Source organism: Ahaetulla prasina, chromosome 1 (genome assembly GCF_028640845.1).
Source record: "Ahaetulla prasina isolate Xishuangbanna chromosome 1, ASM2864084v1, whole genome shotgun sequence".
Lineage (NCBI taxonomy): Eukaryota > Metazoa > Chordata > Lepidosauria > Squamata > Colubridae > Ahaetulla > Ahaetulla prasina.
The window spans coordinates 358,862,862-358,880,684 of NC_080539.1; the positions used below are offsets into that span (position 1 = coordinate 358,862,862).

The following is a 17,823-nucleotide window of genomic DNA, read 5'->3' on the forward strand; positions in this document are numbered from 1 at the left end:
CAGAGTGGTGTTTAGTGAGTGTTTGGGAGCCTCTTTGCTATCACTCACCTCCTATTACAAGTTTGCTTGTGGGCCAATCTAAACATATCACAGGCTGGATCTGGCCTGCGGGCCTTGAATTTGATAGGTCTACTCTAGGTGAAAAAAATATTCTTAAATAGAACGCATGACCATAAACAGAGGAATATACAGAGAAACTACACCGCCTTCGGCATGACCTGAGTATAACTCATAAAATCATCTGCTACAATGTCCTTCCTGTCGAAGACTACTTCAGCTTCAACCACAACAATATAAGAGCACACAATAGATTTAAACTTAAAATGAACAGCTCCAATCTTGATTGTAGAAAATATGACTTCAGTAACAGAGTTGTTAATGCCTGGAATGCACTACCTGACTCTGTGGTCTCTTCCCCAAATCCCCAAAACTTTAACCAAAGACTATCTACTGTTGACCTCATTCCATTCCTAAGAGGTCTGCAAGGGGAGTGCATAAAAGCACCAGCGTGCCTACCGTTCCTGTCCTAATGTTCCATTTGATTGTATCCAATTTCATATAGTTATTACATACTTATATATATTGTTGTGTTTGACAAAATAAATAAATAAATAAAAATAAAAATATTATTGATGTACATTGTAAGGTCCAAAATGCACTCAAGTCATCAAAGTTCCAAGAGACTCAAGCAGAGGCTTGGAAAAAATAACAGCTTTTATTTAATAAAGCAAAATAGCTGGGTGGACAGTTCCACTGCATACAAGCAACAAGCATGCAAGGAAGAGCCACAACTGAGAGAGTGTGATGAACATCTTAGGCATTCATGTAGCCAATCAGAGACAAGTTTGTTACCCATCCATACAGCATTCCTTGTAGGCTTGTGCGTTCGTGTCCTCATCTATTTTGAGTCAACTGTGGGTAGTTCTGTGCTCTGCCCTTTTTATCTATTGAGCAAGGCTCAATATCTTCCCTTCTTATCTATTGAGCAAGGTGTCAGCGAAGAAGCAAGAAACGGGCGAGAAAGCAAGGAGCAAGATAGTAGGAGTTAAACTATACTAATAACTATATAACTAATATCACTTCGTTCTTCCCTTTACTTCAGGACAGGATGCTGCCTGTCTATGATTGACCAGGGGGATGAACTCTTTGGAGGTGGTCTGGAGGACCATGACCTTTGCTGGTTTCTCAGGAGTGAGCGGATACTGATGAGGCTATGACTGTCATCCCAGTGATGGTGGACCAGACCACACGCTGGATCAGTGCAATCAAACAGGAGAAGAGAAGGAGACCTCCAAAGCTAACAGCACTAGAAACCCAATCCTTTTCCAACCAGAGAAGATACCGCCAAACAAGTTGAAGTCAACTGCCCCATTCCAAGTCTGCACTGGGACGTGTGTAAGATTCCTTATTCCGTCAGTGATCTCCTTTATAGTTTTACTAATCTCATCAATTTGTATGCAGCAGTTGCCAGGGTTGCATTTCCTGCAAACACCACCTTCTTGAGCAAGCAAATAGTCTGAGACGAGACGTTTCTGGTAAGCAGCAGTAGGGATTTGGGTGTTAGACTTAGAAAGCAGTTCAGGGGCTGTGCTCATAGCATTGGTAACAGTTTCAACATCAGCTTGAAGACGAATCAAGTGGTTTGGGGGATAGATTGGGGTTCTATAGCCATACATTCCATCTTCTGCCAAGGTTGCTGGGCCATATACCTTGATACTTTTCTCTGTAGACCAGTCATCACTCACCCAAGTCTTCTGGCTGGTAATCTGTAGGGATCTTTTTTGTCTTTGACCTATCTCGTCATACACTTGGACACCAGGTCTCTCTACCTGAGCAATGGGTAAAAGGAAGAAACTGGGATTGATAGTGCCCAAGGCACAAGTCCCGCTCCACTTCTCTGGGAGGGACACGTAGGCCTTTTTTCCACAAATCCAAAATAATCCATCTGGGACTGGCCAGGACAAGGACGCATCATGTAGGCGGTCCCAGATGGAGGACAACTGCTTATAAGAAGAAAATGGGTTATCAGGGCGACTTCCATTCGTTCCTGACCACCAGGTGGTACTGTCATTGGCGGCTAATACATTTTGACAGACCAAGTCCCCCAAGGGGATTGTAAAAAGTTGTGAGTTAGTCCTTTGAAAGCAAGTGTTACCAATGATGGAGGTTTTCAGATTCCACTCACGGGGCCGGTCCACAGAAGACCAGGTGAGGTTCATTTGATATAGAGTGGTCAGGTTTACTTCCTGAGCCTCCCATGGCCACTCTTCTCCCATATTGGTTCCTCCACAAACATAGCAGTTGGTTACATTGAGGGAGGATACAATTCTCTCAGCTAAATCTATAAAAAGATTTTTTTTAACCGAGGGAATGTCTATTTTTGTTTCCATTTCTTCATTAAATGAATGGAACACAGTAAGTCGCTGAGGCTGAGTCCCTAGGATCAAAAACATTAAGACAAGTTGTTGAGCCAAAGTAAAGGTGGACGCCATCTCTTCTTTGTCCCAGGAACTTGCAGGGAAACCAGCAGCAGCAAATCAAGAAAACAGCAAACCAAGCGTATTCAACGTGTGTCTAGTCCATTTAGGAGAACAGGTCAGCAGGGGAAGCTGGAGTGCGGCAAAGTTTCAGCTTGAGTCCTTCTAGCTGCTAGGCTTGCCACCGCTCAGAGGTCTTGCAAACGTGCTTGACCCTGGATCCGTGAACCCATGCTTTGACACTTTTCCACTTTCATGACCGTTGGAGTGCTTAGGAATACTTGGCAAGGTATGGACCACTTTGGTTCGGTGCAAGCAGGAGACAGTTCTTTAATTCTTACCCACTGACCTGGTTCAGCCAGTGGGGAGCCGGAGGTAGAGCGGACTGGACCTGTTTAGAGATAGAGGACAAAACCTGCAGCAGATTATGCAAATATTGGGAAATATTTCTTTCCCCTTTGCAGGAGTACTGCATGGTAGTTACAACAAAGGGCCCCCCATATATCATTTCAAAGGGTGACAGTCCCAATTACCCTGAGGGCAGGACCCTAATTCTGGCTAAGGTTATTGGTAACACTTTCGGCCATGGGAGTTGGGTTTCCTGACAGTTTGGATAGGTGTATTTTTAAAGTTCGGTTCATGCGTTCCACTTTCACTGAGGCCTGGGGCCTGTAACTACAGTGGAAATGCCAAGCGATGCCCAGGAATTTACTAACGTCCTGAGTAACCTGTGAGGTAAAATGTCGTCCATTGTCAGACTCGAGATCTTTGGGGACCCTGAATCTCAGAATGATTTGTTCAACTAAGGCATTCACCACCTCTTTTGCTTTTTGGGTTGGGACGGCTTCTGGCCACCCAGAGAATAATTCTACAAACACAAGTAGGTTGGATTTGGCTCCTCTCTTGAGGAGTTTGTTGAAGTCCACTTGCTAAGACTCCCCTGGATATCGGGCAGTTTAGGGATGGCCAAGAAGAACTGGACTGCCTTCTCGGTGGTTGTTCCTCAATTCCAGAGCTGGAACTGCAGAAGCGGAGACCGATGTTTATAGCTGTAAACATAGGTCTCCGCTTCTGTAGCTCCAGCTCCATCAGGCTCTTCTCTCCCCCCTTACTTTCTGCCAGGGCGAGGACCCCACCCCCTACGTGGCCCCGTGAGACACCTGATCCCTGATTGGGGCTGCCCCAATCAGTGAACTGTGTGCTGGGCCAACGGTGCATGTGCCCACAGAGAGGGCTCTGACTGCCCCCTCTGGCACGTGTGCCATAGGTTCACCACCACTGGCCTAATGCATATTTCAAGTCCTGCCATGCTTTCTGATGTTCCTCTCCATTCCCAGGCCATGTCTTTTGGGGTAGCTGATAAAGGGGTTTAGCAGTGACAGAGTACATTTGAATCCATAGACATGCATAGCCAAGGATACCCAAAAAGGTTTTCAGCTGTTTAACATTAGTTGGCACAGGCAGTGCCGAGGTGGCCTCTCATGAAGCAAACGACGGCCCTGGCGCATAACGAAGCCCAGATATTGCACTTCCTGGGTGACCCATTGGACTTTATTTCTCGACAGTGTAACCCGTCAGCTAAATGGTTGAGGAGAGCTACTGAAGTTGCTTCAACATCTTTCTGACTTCTGCCAGCTATTAACAGGTTGTGCACATATTGCAAGAAGGAAGTATGTTGGGTATCAAAGTCTTTAAGGGCTGCAACAAAGGCTGTTGGGCTGTTATGATAGCCCTGTGGCAGCTGAGTTAGCTGACACTTGGAGCTACGGAGGGGTCCTCCCACTGAAAGCATCTTTTAAATATATGATAGCGTACCAGTTCTGGTCACTAGAGAGCATGGTCAATAAAGTATATGGATTTCCCACCACAGGATGCAGTGGGCAGATCCAGGAATTGACTTCTCAAAGATTGTGGACAAATCTCCAAGTCCCATCAGGCTTAGGGACAGGAAAAATTCGTGTTGACCAATATGACTGGGTATAAATGAGAAGTCAAGTTTTCAGAAAAAGTTCTATCTGGTCCTTGATGCCAACCCAGGCTTCTCACTTGATAGAGTACTGCCGGATTGCTACAGGTTGGGCATCTGGGAGGAGTTGAGCCATGTGGGAAGTGGCAAATTGTGCAAACCCAGGGGTTCCTTGGTACCACACCTGGGGATTTATCTTCTGAGTTAGGCTCTGTGGTAATTGGTCCCTTCACCGAAAAATAAAGATAGGTTCATTCTGGGGGTATTCTAAGGGAGATGCTTTTTTGGGTACATTGTATGATGGCTCCCAGTTTCCCTAGAACAGGGGTTTGTCAAACTCAAGGCCCACGGGATGCTTAGAACTGGCCCGTGGGGCTGGTCTGGAAATAGCAAAAGACCGCCCCGCGGTGTCTATGCTAGCAAAAATGGGATGTGTGTGGAGGAGGACTGCAGGAGGCCGGCCATCCCGTCTCCTCCCCCAGCCGGCCCGCAGAAGACAACTACAATGCTGATCTGGCCCTCCAAGAAATCCAGTCTGACACCTCTGAACTAAGACTAATTTGTAATAACTATATAACTATATCCCTTCAACATAATTCAATAAGCTGAGCCCTTCTGCTTAAACCTTTTGAGACCAATAGTTACTATCCACTTGGAAGATGCACTTACTATATTGCAAGTAAATTATTAAAAGAAATGCAACAAAAAAAACATTTCTGCAAGTGCAGAAAAAAAACATGGCATATTGTAAAGATTTGTGACAAAAATATCAGTTTCTTGCTGCTCATTGCTCTTTCCACACTCCAGTTTTCCAAGTTTAGGAAGCATGGGTTTTTTTACCACCTTAGGCTTATTTTTTACAAATAATAGCCAAATACATATTGCTACATTATCATAAGACAGAACTGGTGATGTGTATTTCTACTGCCCTCAACTGGTACTTTAGAGCAATTTTTACTGCTTTCGGCTCATTTGTTCTCAAAATACAGAACAGTGTTAGCAGTCAGGCTGACTACTGTGAGATACAGAATGATCTAACAGGATTCTTATGATTTTCTGTGCTGTTAAAAAGACTTTTGAATCTTTTTTTACAGCTTTTGGCTCTTCATATGCTTACCTCCAGGAGTTGGGCAGCATATAAAATCAATTAATTATGATTACTTTTCTCTGTTAACTATGAGAGCCAGGTTGGTGTAGTGGTTAGGGCATCAGACTGGAAACCAGTAGACTGTGAGTTCTACTCCTGCCTTAGGCCTAGGAAGGAGGCAATGGAAAACTATTTCTGAAAAATATAGCCAAGAAAACTGCAGGGACGTGTCCAAGCAGTCTCAGAGAGCTGGACACAAGCGAATGGGGGGGGGGGAGTTAACTATATGGATACCTAAACTAATGTAGGAAGTTAGCATCCACCTCTCTCCTAGAAAAATGAAATATTCTAAGAAATATTAAGAGGCAGACTATTTCCCCTAAAAGAGAAATAGAAATCTTAAGACAGAAACTCAGCTCCAGCTCCCTGCCCCCAGCAGATATTTTGGTTATTTGCAAGACAAAAGGCTGGGCCAGCTTATCTACAATACAAAAGACTTGGCCCTCAGGACAGGATAGGATTAGCCCTCACTCAAGATCCAAACCAAGGCAAAGCCATTAAGCCATAATAGGAATTGCCCAAAGCCCCTTCATTACATCATCACCCAACAAGATTCAGCCAGGCCTGGGACACAGACAAGTCTACAAAGTTAGCTAAGACCCCTGCCCCCTGAGATTCTGACAGACAACGGGATACATTTCTTGTACAGGAACAGAAAACTATAAAGCAATCCCCAAGAGTGTATAAATATATCCCTCTCTCCACTCCATGTGGTCTTTTTGGCCAGGCCCTCAAACCATGTGGACCTGACCACCATTAAACTATCTTTCCAAGCAGTCTCATGTTTCCAGTGTCTTTCTTCCCACTTGGAACTGAACCCAGATGGACCTTTCTTCCCACACTAATAAGCTTAAGTATGAACTCTTTGCCATATTCAATAAGGTTCACATTTCAAATTCCTCCACCAGATGCGTCATCTCCAAAGTTTGTCCGGGACGGCTTACAAAAACATGCCGCTCAGAAGCAATCCCATCAAGATCCTAAATCATCCTGTGCTACCAGGCGTAACCTGGATAGTACCCATTGGAATAGGGATAGATGTATAAAAAAATCTGAAGTGGGCCATTTCAATATACACACATACCTATATACATATACACATAGGTGTGTCTGTGTGTTTGTGTATGTATATACAGGTACTACCAGTACTTGAATTACACAATTCATTTAGTGACAATTCAAAGTTATAAAGGCACTGAAAAAAATGACTGATGACCAATTTTTACACTTACAGCTGTTGTAGCATTGCCATGATTACTTGATCAAAATGCAAACTGGCAATGGACTCCTGTTTATGATGCTTGCAGGGTCCCGGAGTCCTGTGATCACCTTTTGAGACCTTCTACTAAGTAGAAGGTCTAAAAGAAGAAGAATCAATGGGGAAGCCAGATTCATTTAAAAACCAGGATATTAACATAACAACTGCAGTCATTCACCTAACAACTGTGCTATTAAAAATAGTAAAATAGGGCAAACTCACTTAACAATTGTCTTGCTTAATTTTGGGTTCAATTGTGATCATAAGGGAGATAGGGCGGTATACAAATTTGAATAAATAAATAAATAAATAAGTCAAGGATTTCCTATACATCTTATACATGTATATGTGTATAGATACAGTATGTATATATTAAAATGGCCCATCAATATATGAAATGCACATTTATTAATGGTGAAATTTCCAGAATTTGTTTCAGGTACAGTTGGCATTCTTAGGATGGGAAGATAAGCTGACAATTATGTAGGATTTTTGTTTATAACTTTTGTTTCTGGCTATTCTTCTTTCTGGGAATGCTGTCTTAAATCAGAATTGTCTACCCAAAAGGCTATACATGAAATGATTTCAATTTTCTTTCAGCTGAAGCTTTAAAAAGAAAAGCTACAATAGATTGTAGGAATTTAGCACCCACCCCCCTCCTAGAAGAATGAAATATTTTAGAAAATATTTAAAAGGCAGAATATATTTCCCTGAATGAGAAATGAAGAAACATGTTTTAAAGTCAAAGCAACTTCCTGCCACCCCCCACCTTTGTCAATGGGCCATTAAAAGCCTCAGCTAAGCTCACTCATTCTCCCCACCTTTGTCAATGGGCAATTAAAGCTTCAGCCAAGCTCACTCAATCCCCCCCACCTTTGTCAATGACCATCTTTTGCAACACAATAGAACAGAAACTCACCACATGGCAAGGCTCAGGCAAGCTGGAGACAACCTACAAGGCTAGCTAAGACCCCCACCCCCTGGGAGTCTGATAGCCAATCAGGATACTCTTCCTGTGCCCCAGAAAGTTCAAAGCTCAGAAAAAGCATAAAACCAGGGAGCACACAGGATCTCAGCCCTTTTCTGTTCAGGAACTCAAGCCATGTGATCCTGACCACCATTAAACCATCTTTCCAAGCAGTCTCCATGTTTCCAGTGTCTTTGTCCCCACTTGGAACTGAACCCAGATGGATATTTCTTCCAACAAGATCTTGCTATTTTTCAGCCATGACTTAGATTTTTCTTTTTTCCCTTCTTCTGGATACTTTTCCAACAATGTTTTTTCTTCAGCCTGATCCATTTCGGTACCTACCTCATGGAGTATGTTATTTTTTTCATCAAGACTTACTATATAAAAGGATAATATGAAAGCATTTCTGGAACAAGCCAAAATATAATAATCTTAAATGGTCTCATATCAACATAATTTATAAGATAACATTATCTATTACAAAGACCATTATAGACATCTGAAACTGGTTTTTGCCTCATAATCAATAAATATTCTAAAGTATAGTATTCATTTTATTAAGAAAATGAATTATTTCTGCCACTTTTATTCAGAGTGGATTTGATTTAAACCAAGTCGATTTAAATCAACTCAATTTAAATCGTAATTTTTAAAGAGCAACTATCATCTCTGTCCCGCAACAGCTTCTCTTCTGACTCGCTGTTGACTCACCGACAGCCCCAATATTGCAGAATATACAGCCTCATGCTACATAACTAAGCTCCATTTTATGCTGAATAAAGTAATTATTAATGGATCTTAAATAGAAAACTATCTTTAGATAGATTTTTACTCCAAAAGTATTTTATTAAAATAAATTTAATAAAAATAAATTTAAAAATTGATTTAAATTTTAAAAATCCAATTTTTTATATATTTTCTTAAAAAATCATCATTTTTTATCCACCTTGCTTTTATTATAATGCTAGGCATCTCATTAAATAAAACCAGGAATTTCACAATAGGAGATAGGCAACACAAAAGTAGCATTTTAAAGCCACTTTTACATCATCAGGTACTTGCTAGGCAACTTTATTGTGGAAGGTACAAAGCTGATTCTAATCTAATCTGTTTAGATCAGCATGTTTCTGGCCTATGTTTTCTGCAATAACCAGAAGGCTGAAACAACAGCTGTTAATAAGCAGTGACTCTGTTGTGACTTGTTCATCTTGTACTTTAACACCCTTATTTGTTTATTGTTTCCCCTACTCATTTATTGCATCTCTCTTAACATTCCATTCCTTCCAAACGTTATTTTGCCACATTGCACTCATTTCTCCTCCCCTTTCTGAATCATCCACAAACTCATTCCTTCCATCTTTTATTTCCTAAGAAAAATACCATTTCCCTCTTCTTCCTTTATCTCCATTTCCATGCTGTAAATATAATTATAGAGCCGCTATGTCTTCCCATCATTTTTTCCCTAAAAAAAAAATGATAGGTAGTCCTCGATTTACAATCACAACTAAGCCCAACATTTCTAAGCAAGACAGTTAAGTGAATTTTGTTAGGACATGCCACTTGCCAAGTGTCTGAATTCTGATCACATAACCGTGGGGGATGCAGCAGTGGTGTGAAAAAAGATGGCCACAAGTGTCACCTTTTTCAATGCTGTTATAACTTCCAAGTTACTAAATGAAATGGTTGCAAGTTGAGGACTACCTGTAGCCTTTTCTATTATTTTTATCTTTTTTTCTTTCTTTGTATAAAATGTATAGAATCCCCATGTAATCTAAAGCATGTGATGCTCTTATTATCCCTTCCTTTTTTAAAATTTCCTTTGTATAGGGGGAATTCTCTCTTCCTCTTTCTCAATTTGTTTTTCACCTTCTATTTTGACCATAGCTTGCTTTTTCTGTATTTTTCCTTTTATTTCAATTGCACACACGCGCACACACACACACAGACCACATAAGAATCACTTTGGTGTTAGGCAAAATGAGGCAGAAACAGGACAGGAAACGAGATGCAGTGAGTTTGAGCCCTGCCTTAGGTATGTTAGAAGAAATGTCCATCTGGGTTCAGTTCCAAGTGGGGAAAAAAGATACTGGAAACATGGAGACTGCTTGGAAAGAGGGTTTAATGGTGGACAGGAATCACATGGCTTAAGTTCCTGAACAGAAAAAAGGGAAGAGATGCTGAGAGAGTGCTGGCTGATGTAATCTTCCCAGGTGCCATGTGGGGAGTTTCTGTTGCTAGATTGGGTCCTTTATGTTGCAGATGGGATGCTGAGGCTTTAATAGCCCATTGACAAAGGTTGAGGGAGGCGGTAATGGGTTTCTGCCTCCCTTTTAGGAAAAAATATTGTGGCTTTTTAGTATATCCTAAAATATTTCTTTTTCTTGGAGAGGGGTGTGTTTTAACTTCCAACACATTTATGGAACATAGAATAGTAGAGTTGGAAGAGGCCTTGGAGATCTTAAAGTCCAACCCTCTGCTGGAGCAGGAGACCATATATAAATGAAGTTCCAAGGACCCCTCACATCAACCCTGAGCTACAACTATTCTCCTTTATTATAAATACAAAATCACACCCATACACATCCTCTCTCTTTTTATAACCACCTTCATTTCTTCCCCAACCACATTAAGATTACTTACCTCAGTCAGTTGCCACCGAAAGCACCACCAGGCCGCCTAACAATGGCAAATCTCCCGCCAAAGGCTCGCGCTGGTTCCTGGAACTTGTAGTTCTTTCCCTTCCGATTCACCTCCCGATGACGCGATTGGACGGCCAGAGGCCGACCCGGAAGTGTTGCCATGGCGGCGGCGCCCCCCTTTAGTGGCCTGGTCTCCGTGTTGGAAACCTATCGGGGCAGAGACCGAGTGGTGAGAGGAGGGTGGAAGATCGAAGGGCGCCCCCTGCCCCTGTTTTTTTGGTGGGCTAAGAGGCGCGGGTGTGGGGCGGGTCCTGGGTGCTTTCTGTTCGTTGGGATTCCCCTCGGGTCGCCCAGAGGATTTAAACAGCAGAACAAGCTAGACTGCAGGGGTTTCCAACCTTGGCCACTTTAAGACTTGTGGACTTCAATTCCCAGCTTTGCTGGCTGAGGAATTCTGGGAGTTGAAGTCCACAAGTCTTAAAGGGACCAATGTGGACCCTTAGTGGCCAAGGTTGGAGGCCCCTGAGCTAGAGGGTGCCCTAGGTGTGGAAAACAAAAGGAAAGCGGGAGTCCAAGAGAAAGTTCCCAAACCCACAACGGGCAATATGTGTGCGTGTGTGAAACTACAACTCTCAGCATTCACCGCTAGCCTGGTCATGGGAGTTGTAATCCAGGACACCTGGGGAGCACTAGGTTGTAACTCATCAAAACTCCAATAGAGACGAATTTGGGCCATCTACCATATTTAGGAATAGACTAGAGCTGGAAGGGACTTTGGAGATCTTCTAGTCTACCTCCAAACCTATATAATTTCAGATAAGTGACTGTTTAGTCTTCTTCTTAAAAACTTCCAGTGATGGAGCGCTACCAGTTTCTCTACACTCTTCTTACTCATGCATCCCTCCTCAAGCTGGTACTTTAGCAGAGCCAAAAGGTTTATGGTCCCAATATTTTTAGCTCAGGGTTGAAATGACCAGTTTGGTGCTCTCCGAGTTTGGCTATTTTCTTGCAGAGTTTCATTATTCATATTAGGTAACATCATCAGTGCTGATGTTACTTAGTTTGAGTAACGACACGTCTGCAAGCAAACATTTTGGAAAGCACATTTTGAGATCACAGTGTTTGTTGCGTTCTATGCTTATCTCTTTATTTAACATTGGATCTGTAAGCTATAAATAAGATCTGTTACTTACGATACATTTAATAATTCATATCTGCAGGTAAAATGTACACACAAAAGGTAGTGCACAAAACAAGAAGAAAGCATGAAATTTGATAATAAATTAAAAGGCACTAGCCTAATTGTGTTTCTAGCAATTTTTTTTAATATGCTGCCTTGTCTTCCAGATACTGGAACATAGGACAAACGTCAGCACAGGAAATGTTTTATGATATCTTGTATTGTGTCATAAACTGTCTCATGATCATTTTTGTTATAAAATGTTATATACCATTTGACAAATTTTAATTCCACGAGAGTCATCAATCCCAGATTGTGGACACTTTGTGTAAATTATCCCATTTAAGGCAATTTGGTTCAAATTGCTCTGATGCAGTGTTTTACCCAGTTAAAGGTTACCAGAGTTTTAACACCTAGTACATATATTTTGAGGTTCTAAGGATACCATTTGGTGAGCCCCCCCTCAAGGATCTTTTGCAGAGGCCCTCAAATCTAGCATCAAATGTAGCACAATCCCTTGTCCTCCAAATTATGATTAAATCCTTCACATACATGAAAGAATAGATTTTACCATAACATGTTCCTCTAAAATTTAGTACATTAAAAGTCGAAATATATTTTTTCAGTCATCTATAACATTTTAGTAAAACAGGAGCCAATTAATTTTTTTTAAAAAAATAATAAATTGGGGCGGGGAGAAAAAAGCCAGCTTATCTTTGAAATTAACCCTCTCAATTTAAAGGTATTTGCCTATAGTAAGAGGATATGACAAAATATGGCCTACAGAACACCTTTTAATTTTGTCCTGTTCTCAAAAGTTTGGAGATTTTCTGGGGATACGTAGCTCTTTAGTAAAAATATAATTAGCAAATGGTAGTAATGCTTTATACAATAAATCTTCCCACATAAGATACGCACCATCTGTTATGGCTGCCAGCTGGCTGGAGGGATTTTGGTGGCCAGAAGACAACCTGGAGAACCATCCCTTGGCCAAGGCCTTCTGGCTGTCTCAGCACAACTGAGTCATTGTCGAACAGTTCTACGCCTTTTTGATGATCTAGCCATGCTTTCCTATAGCTGCCAGTATGGACTGGGGAACAAGGTAAGACATCCTAGAAAGTGGATGCTGTCCACAAAGTTGAAAGCTTTGAATATTAATAGGGGCATTTGCAAAAAAAAAAAAAAAAAGTCAAATCTTATCCTGGTTTAGGGCCTCCTAACACAACTATACATCTATGAACAGTTAACATTGTTTAAAGAAATATGTCTCTGAATATATTGTTGCTGAACAATTGAAAACAAAAATCTAGTCTAGGGGCGTGCATAAGAGCACAAACGTGCCTACCGCTCCTGTCCTATTGTTTCCTTTCATTATATCCAATTAATGTAGTTATTACGTACTCATGCTTATATATATGCTTATATATTATATAGTTTTTTTTTCATGCTTATGCTTATATATACTGTTGTAACAAAATAAATAAATAATAAATAAATAAATAAAAATGTAGCCTTTCTTCCATGGGAACTGACTTTTAATTAGCCTAGTTACTTCCTTTGATTGGCAGCTGCAGTGGCCTTTTCTGCTATCTGGCAGTGTCAGAGTCTGGAGATCTTCTGCACATAAAGCATTTCATACCATACTTGTAGGCCATTCTCAATGTTGTAGACTTCCAGAGAAGAAATGGTAAACTGAGGATTACAATTAAAGAATATTTAAATTTGACCTACTAATACAGAATGGAACAAAATACTATAATAAGGGTATTTGTGAACAATGGACCCAGAAGTTAACTTTGTGTGTACCATATAGATTGTTTTTAAAAGATGTTATGAAAGGGGAACAAAATTTGCTGGACAAGGCGGAAACTGATCTGAAAGTGGTTTTAAAAATGACAAGCTGCAAGAATGATATGGAAAAAGATGTGACACTGGATATATACCAGTGAAACCAGCTACATCCCCTTTAATCTTTAAAGATTAAAGGGGATGTATAAATAAACTGAAAGAGTGACCAGGATAACTTTTCTATAATGGATTTACAATGAGAATTGTTAAAGCTTTGAAGAATATTGTGAGAAGGGACAAAGGAAAAATGAAATCAAGTTCTAATATATTATTTGAAGGGATTAAAGATCAAGATTGTTTAAAGCAGTGGTTCTCAACCTGTGGGTCGGGACCCCTTTGGGGGTCGAATGACGATTTGCCAGGGGTCGCCTAAGACCATCAGAAATATGGGAAGTATGGTTGTGAGTTGAAGAATCACGCTCCAATGGTTGACTTCACAAGCCAGCTGCAGGCTCTTCAAATCGCTAGTCGAATTCAGCTTCAGGCGTGATCAATTCAAAAAGAGAGAAATCTTTGCTCTGATGTCTCTCTCTCAAGCCAGTTGCAATCACTCCCAATCGCTAGCCTGGCTTCAGGCGCAATAAACTTAATAGGGGAGGAGTCTCCGCTTTAATGCCTCCGTCCTCAAGGCAATCGCAAGCAGTTCAGATCGCTAGCCAATATGGCTTCAGGCGCGATAAATTCAAAACGAAAATAATTTTACAGTTGGGGGTCACCACATCGAGGGGAATTGTATTAAAGGGGTCGCCACATCATGGGGAATTGTATTAAAGGGATCGCAGCACTATAAAGGTTGAGAACCACTGCTTTAAGGGAAGGAATATAAAAAAGAAGATAAAGTTCCTGCCGCAACTTTTCTTGTTGGGAATTATTACGGATTGTACAGTAATTGAGACTAAATTGATTTTAAATCTAATAACTGCAGCAAGATTACTAATAGGACAATATTGGAAGAAAAAAGAAGTACCTACAATAGAAGAATGGATATTGAAAGTTGCCAATTTGGCTGAGATGGCGAAGATATCAGCCTTTTTGAAAGACAATACGCAAGAAAGATACTTAAAGGAATGGAAAAAATGGATTGACTATATTCAACGTAGATATCAGACTAAGAGTTATCAGACTGTTTTTGAATGATTATGATGTATTATTTTTTATTGTTTTCGGGGGAAGTTAGGAATTGATGATTGTAGGGGTATAATTAAGTTGGGACGAAAATTTTTTAGCATATGTTTGTTTTATTTTTAACTATACCTTGTGCTCGTTCCGGGAAGTCGGGGGGGGGGTTTGTGAAGGGAGGGGGGAGGAGGGGGGGAAAAGGGGGGAAAAATTTTGTAAAACTTTTTGAATAAAAAAAAAAAAGGGAAGGAATATAAAGTTGGCTTATTTGATCAAGATTAAAATAGATATATTATCATCTCTGGTAACTCTTAATGGACCTTTGCTGATCAGGACTGAATGAAGAGGTTTTGTTTGTAGATAAGAGACATGAAATATCAGAAGAGAACATTTGTTGTATTTCAAGGGGTGATGTTACAAACATTGTTAGTTACGATGAAAGGGGAAGTCGTTTTTTATATGCTTTTCTTTTTCTTTTCTATATTTTCTTTATTGCATTATTTATTTTTATTCTTTTTAGTTTACATTAGTTTTTCATCTTTTTGATTGTAATAAAATTACTATTAAAATATATAGGCCATTCTCAAACTCAGAACACCCAGGAGCTCCGTTTTACGATGTTTTGCAACTAATACTTACAGTAGTACTGATCAAATCTCAGGTCTAATTTAGGATGCTTGAGTACTAGTAATCTATCATCTAAATGCCAAAGTGTAATGCATGCTTCTGGTCTGGTAACCAAAGACCAGAAGAAGAGGAAAGAAGAAGATGGAACTGAGAAATCAACACTTAAAGCTTGCTTAATATCCCATTGCAGGAGAAGGATACAGCAGTGCGCTGGCTTTCCATCTTCAACAATGTAGCTGACCAGCTTTATTACCCCTGTGAGCATGTGGCCTGGGCTGCTGATGCTGAAATTATCCATGCCAACTCAAGTAGGTGGTGGACACTCAGTACAACTCTCTGGGGCTTTTCTCTGCTGCTGGGGATTGCACGGTAAGTAGTAGAGGAGGGGGAGGGAGGGAGGGAAAAGACAAGGCAATGACTACCTGGGATCAAGATCTTCAAAGTACGTGAATGATTGGGACTCAAGTTTACCCTTCCTCCAAGCTTGATTCTGATTGAGAAAGTCTTTATGCTTTCTTCTTTCCATATGTCTGGAGCATCAAGAAGGCTCTCTAGTATCACAGAATTCAAGCAATATTAAGGACAGGGAACTCTTTCTGCTCAGAAATATGGACTGCAGCTAAAATTTTGTCTTTACGTTCTCATTCCAGATCTCTCCGAATTTTATTACGCCTAAGAAGAAAGCAGCATACAGAATCCAGGTACGACTCCCTGTCTTGTAAGCATTTTTTCCCCTCAACAATTAACAGGGATAAATTCTATTTGGCATAAAGGCACACATCTGAATACTTTCCAGAAGAGTTAAAAGTCAGTCCAGAAGGTTAAGGAAATTTGTATTAAATTGTTCTTGTTCTTTAACCCTACCCTTCCCTTCCCTTCCCTTCCCCCCTTAGTATCTGCTGTCCAAAACATAGTTAATAAACCTAAGTTATGTTTTTGGATTATGCTGCTGTTCCTTTATGGTAGCCAATCACTAGTCCTATTAGTACGCATTTATTATTCTGTTTGGGAGAAAGGGGCATACTATTTCCACATGAGGATTTCTTCTTGAATGTTTCAGTTGTTGCCAAGAGTAAAAATTTATTTCAGGACAAAGATAAGCCATTAGTTTTCTAAACCCTCCAGTGCTGATAGGAACAAATAAGCTCAGCAAATGTATTTTTCTCCTCCATGTCTGTTTTGTAGAGACTTCTCTCAGAAAACAAGGGCTGAAATGCACATACAAACCTTGACCATCATCAAGAACCTGGCTGACCTTGCCAATGCCATCCACTGGTTGCCTCCAGGAATTCTCTGGGCTGGAAAGTTTTCTCCATGGTTTGTGGGCCTCATGGGAAGTATTTCTTCCTTCATTGGGATCTATCAAAACTATGCAGGAGGCAGTTGTGGAACAGTTTGAACAGCAACTCCACAGTGCTGAATTGAATGAAAAGGGGCTACCACAGGAATTCATAAACGGTTACATAATCTCTGTTAAAATGGAGAGAGTAATTCCTATTATGGTGGAGGCTAGATTGGTATTGGGTTCTTCTACTATGCATATGCACCAAGACAAATTCCTTGTATCCAATCACACTTGGCGTATAAAAAATGTATTCTATTCTATTCTATTCTATTCTATTCTATTCTATTCTATTCTATTCTATTCTATTCTAAACATGGTGCTGCTTTTATATAAAACCATAGGCAGTTTCCTGGAGGATCTATTTGGGAGAGTTTATAGAGCAGGGGTCTCCAACCTTGGTAACTTTAAGACTTGTGGACTTGTGGAGCAAAGCAAAGCAAAGCAAAGCAAAGCTGGCTGAGGAATTCTGGGAGTTAAAGCCACAAGTCTTAAAGTTGTCAAGGTTGGAGACCCTATTAAAGAGTTTAGTTTGCCTACTTCACTCTGTGTATAGGTAGTCCTTGACTTGCAACCACATTGGAGCCTTGGAATTTCAGTCATAAATCATTGCAATCGTAAGTCAAAGCACCACATGACTAGACTTGATTTTGCAATTGTTTTTACAATGGTCGTAAAGTGAGTCACTGTGATTGTTAAATGAATTACATGGTTGTTAAGCAAATCTGGTTGTTAAGCAAATTTAGAAGCATTTCTTCTAAATGGGCATATATTTTTTTTGCTGGAAACTGGCAAGAAAACCCAGAAACTGGTGAAAATATCACAATTGTGGTCACATGGCGCTACAATCGGTTGGAAATGCAAACCAATTGCCTTGTGCCCAAAATGTGATCACGTGACCGCGGGGAGGGGGGTAGCAGTCAACTTCAAGGACCAATATGTAGCTTTTTAACTGCTGTAATTTCAACCGGTTGTTAACTACCTTAAGGGACAAGTGGCTGCCCTGCCTAAATAATTTGGCTATGGTTTTTTTATGTGAAGAATACAGTCTTGATCTATGTGCTGTATTTTAATGTGAAACAATTACAGCTGATAATAAAAGATACAATCTCATACTTTTCCTTAGCTGATTGGTTCTTTTGATATAGCCCTGAATACTTGTCTTCATCAAATGTTTATTTGGAGTATGAAATCCTATTCACTCATAGCTACGTTCAGTTTCAGAGAGCCAGTTTGGAGTACACTGTAGT

The 17,823-nt window shown here is 40.5% G+C and overlaps 2 protein-coding genes across 2 annotated transcripts; one reads left to right on the forward strand and one right to left on the reverse strand.

Moving 5' to 3' along the window:
- Positions 1–666: 666 nt before the first annotated feature.
- On the reverse strand, positions 667–10,551 carry LOC131188173 (endogenous retrovirus group 3 member 1 Env polyprotein-like). Its single transcript, XM_058163237.1, has 2 exons — positions 10,459–10,551; positions 667–2,868 (listed from the first exon to the last, which is right to left on the reverse strand). The coding sequence occupies exon 2, from the start codon at positions 2,490–2,492 to the stop codon at positions 1,266–1,268; it is 1,227 nt and encodes a 408-aa protein (XP_058019220.1). The 5' UTR covers positions 2,493–2,868; positions 10,459–10,551; the 3' UTR covers positions 667–1,265.
- Positions 10,552–10,559: 8 nt separating this feature from the next.
- PEX11G (peroxisomal biogenesis factor 11 gamma) lies at positions 10,560–17,691 on the forward strand. The gene is made up of 5 exons (XM_058163238.1): positions 10,560–10,686; positions 12,548–12,739; positions 15,422–15,600; positions 15,882–15,932; positions 16,417–17,691. Exons 1-5 carry the CDS (start codon positions 10,618–10,620, stop codon positions 16,628–16,630), a joined length of 705 nt encoding a protein of 234 aa, XP_058019221.1. The 5' UTR covers positions 10,560–10,617; the 3' UTR covers positions 16,631–17,691.
- Positions 17,692–17,823: the final 132 nt, after the last annotated feature.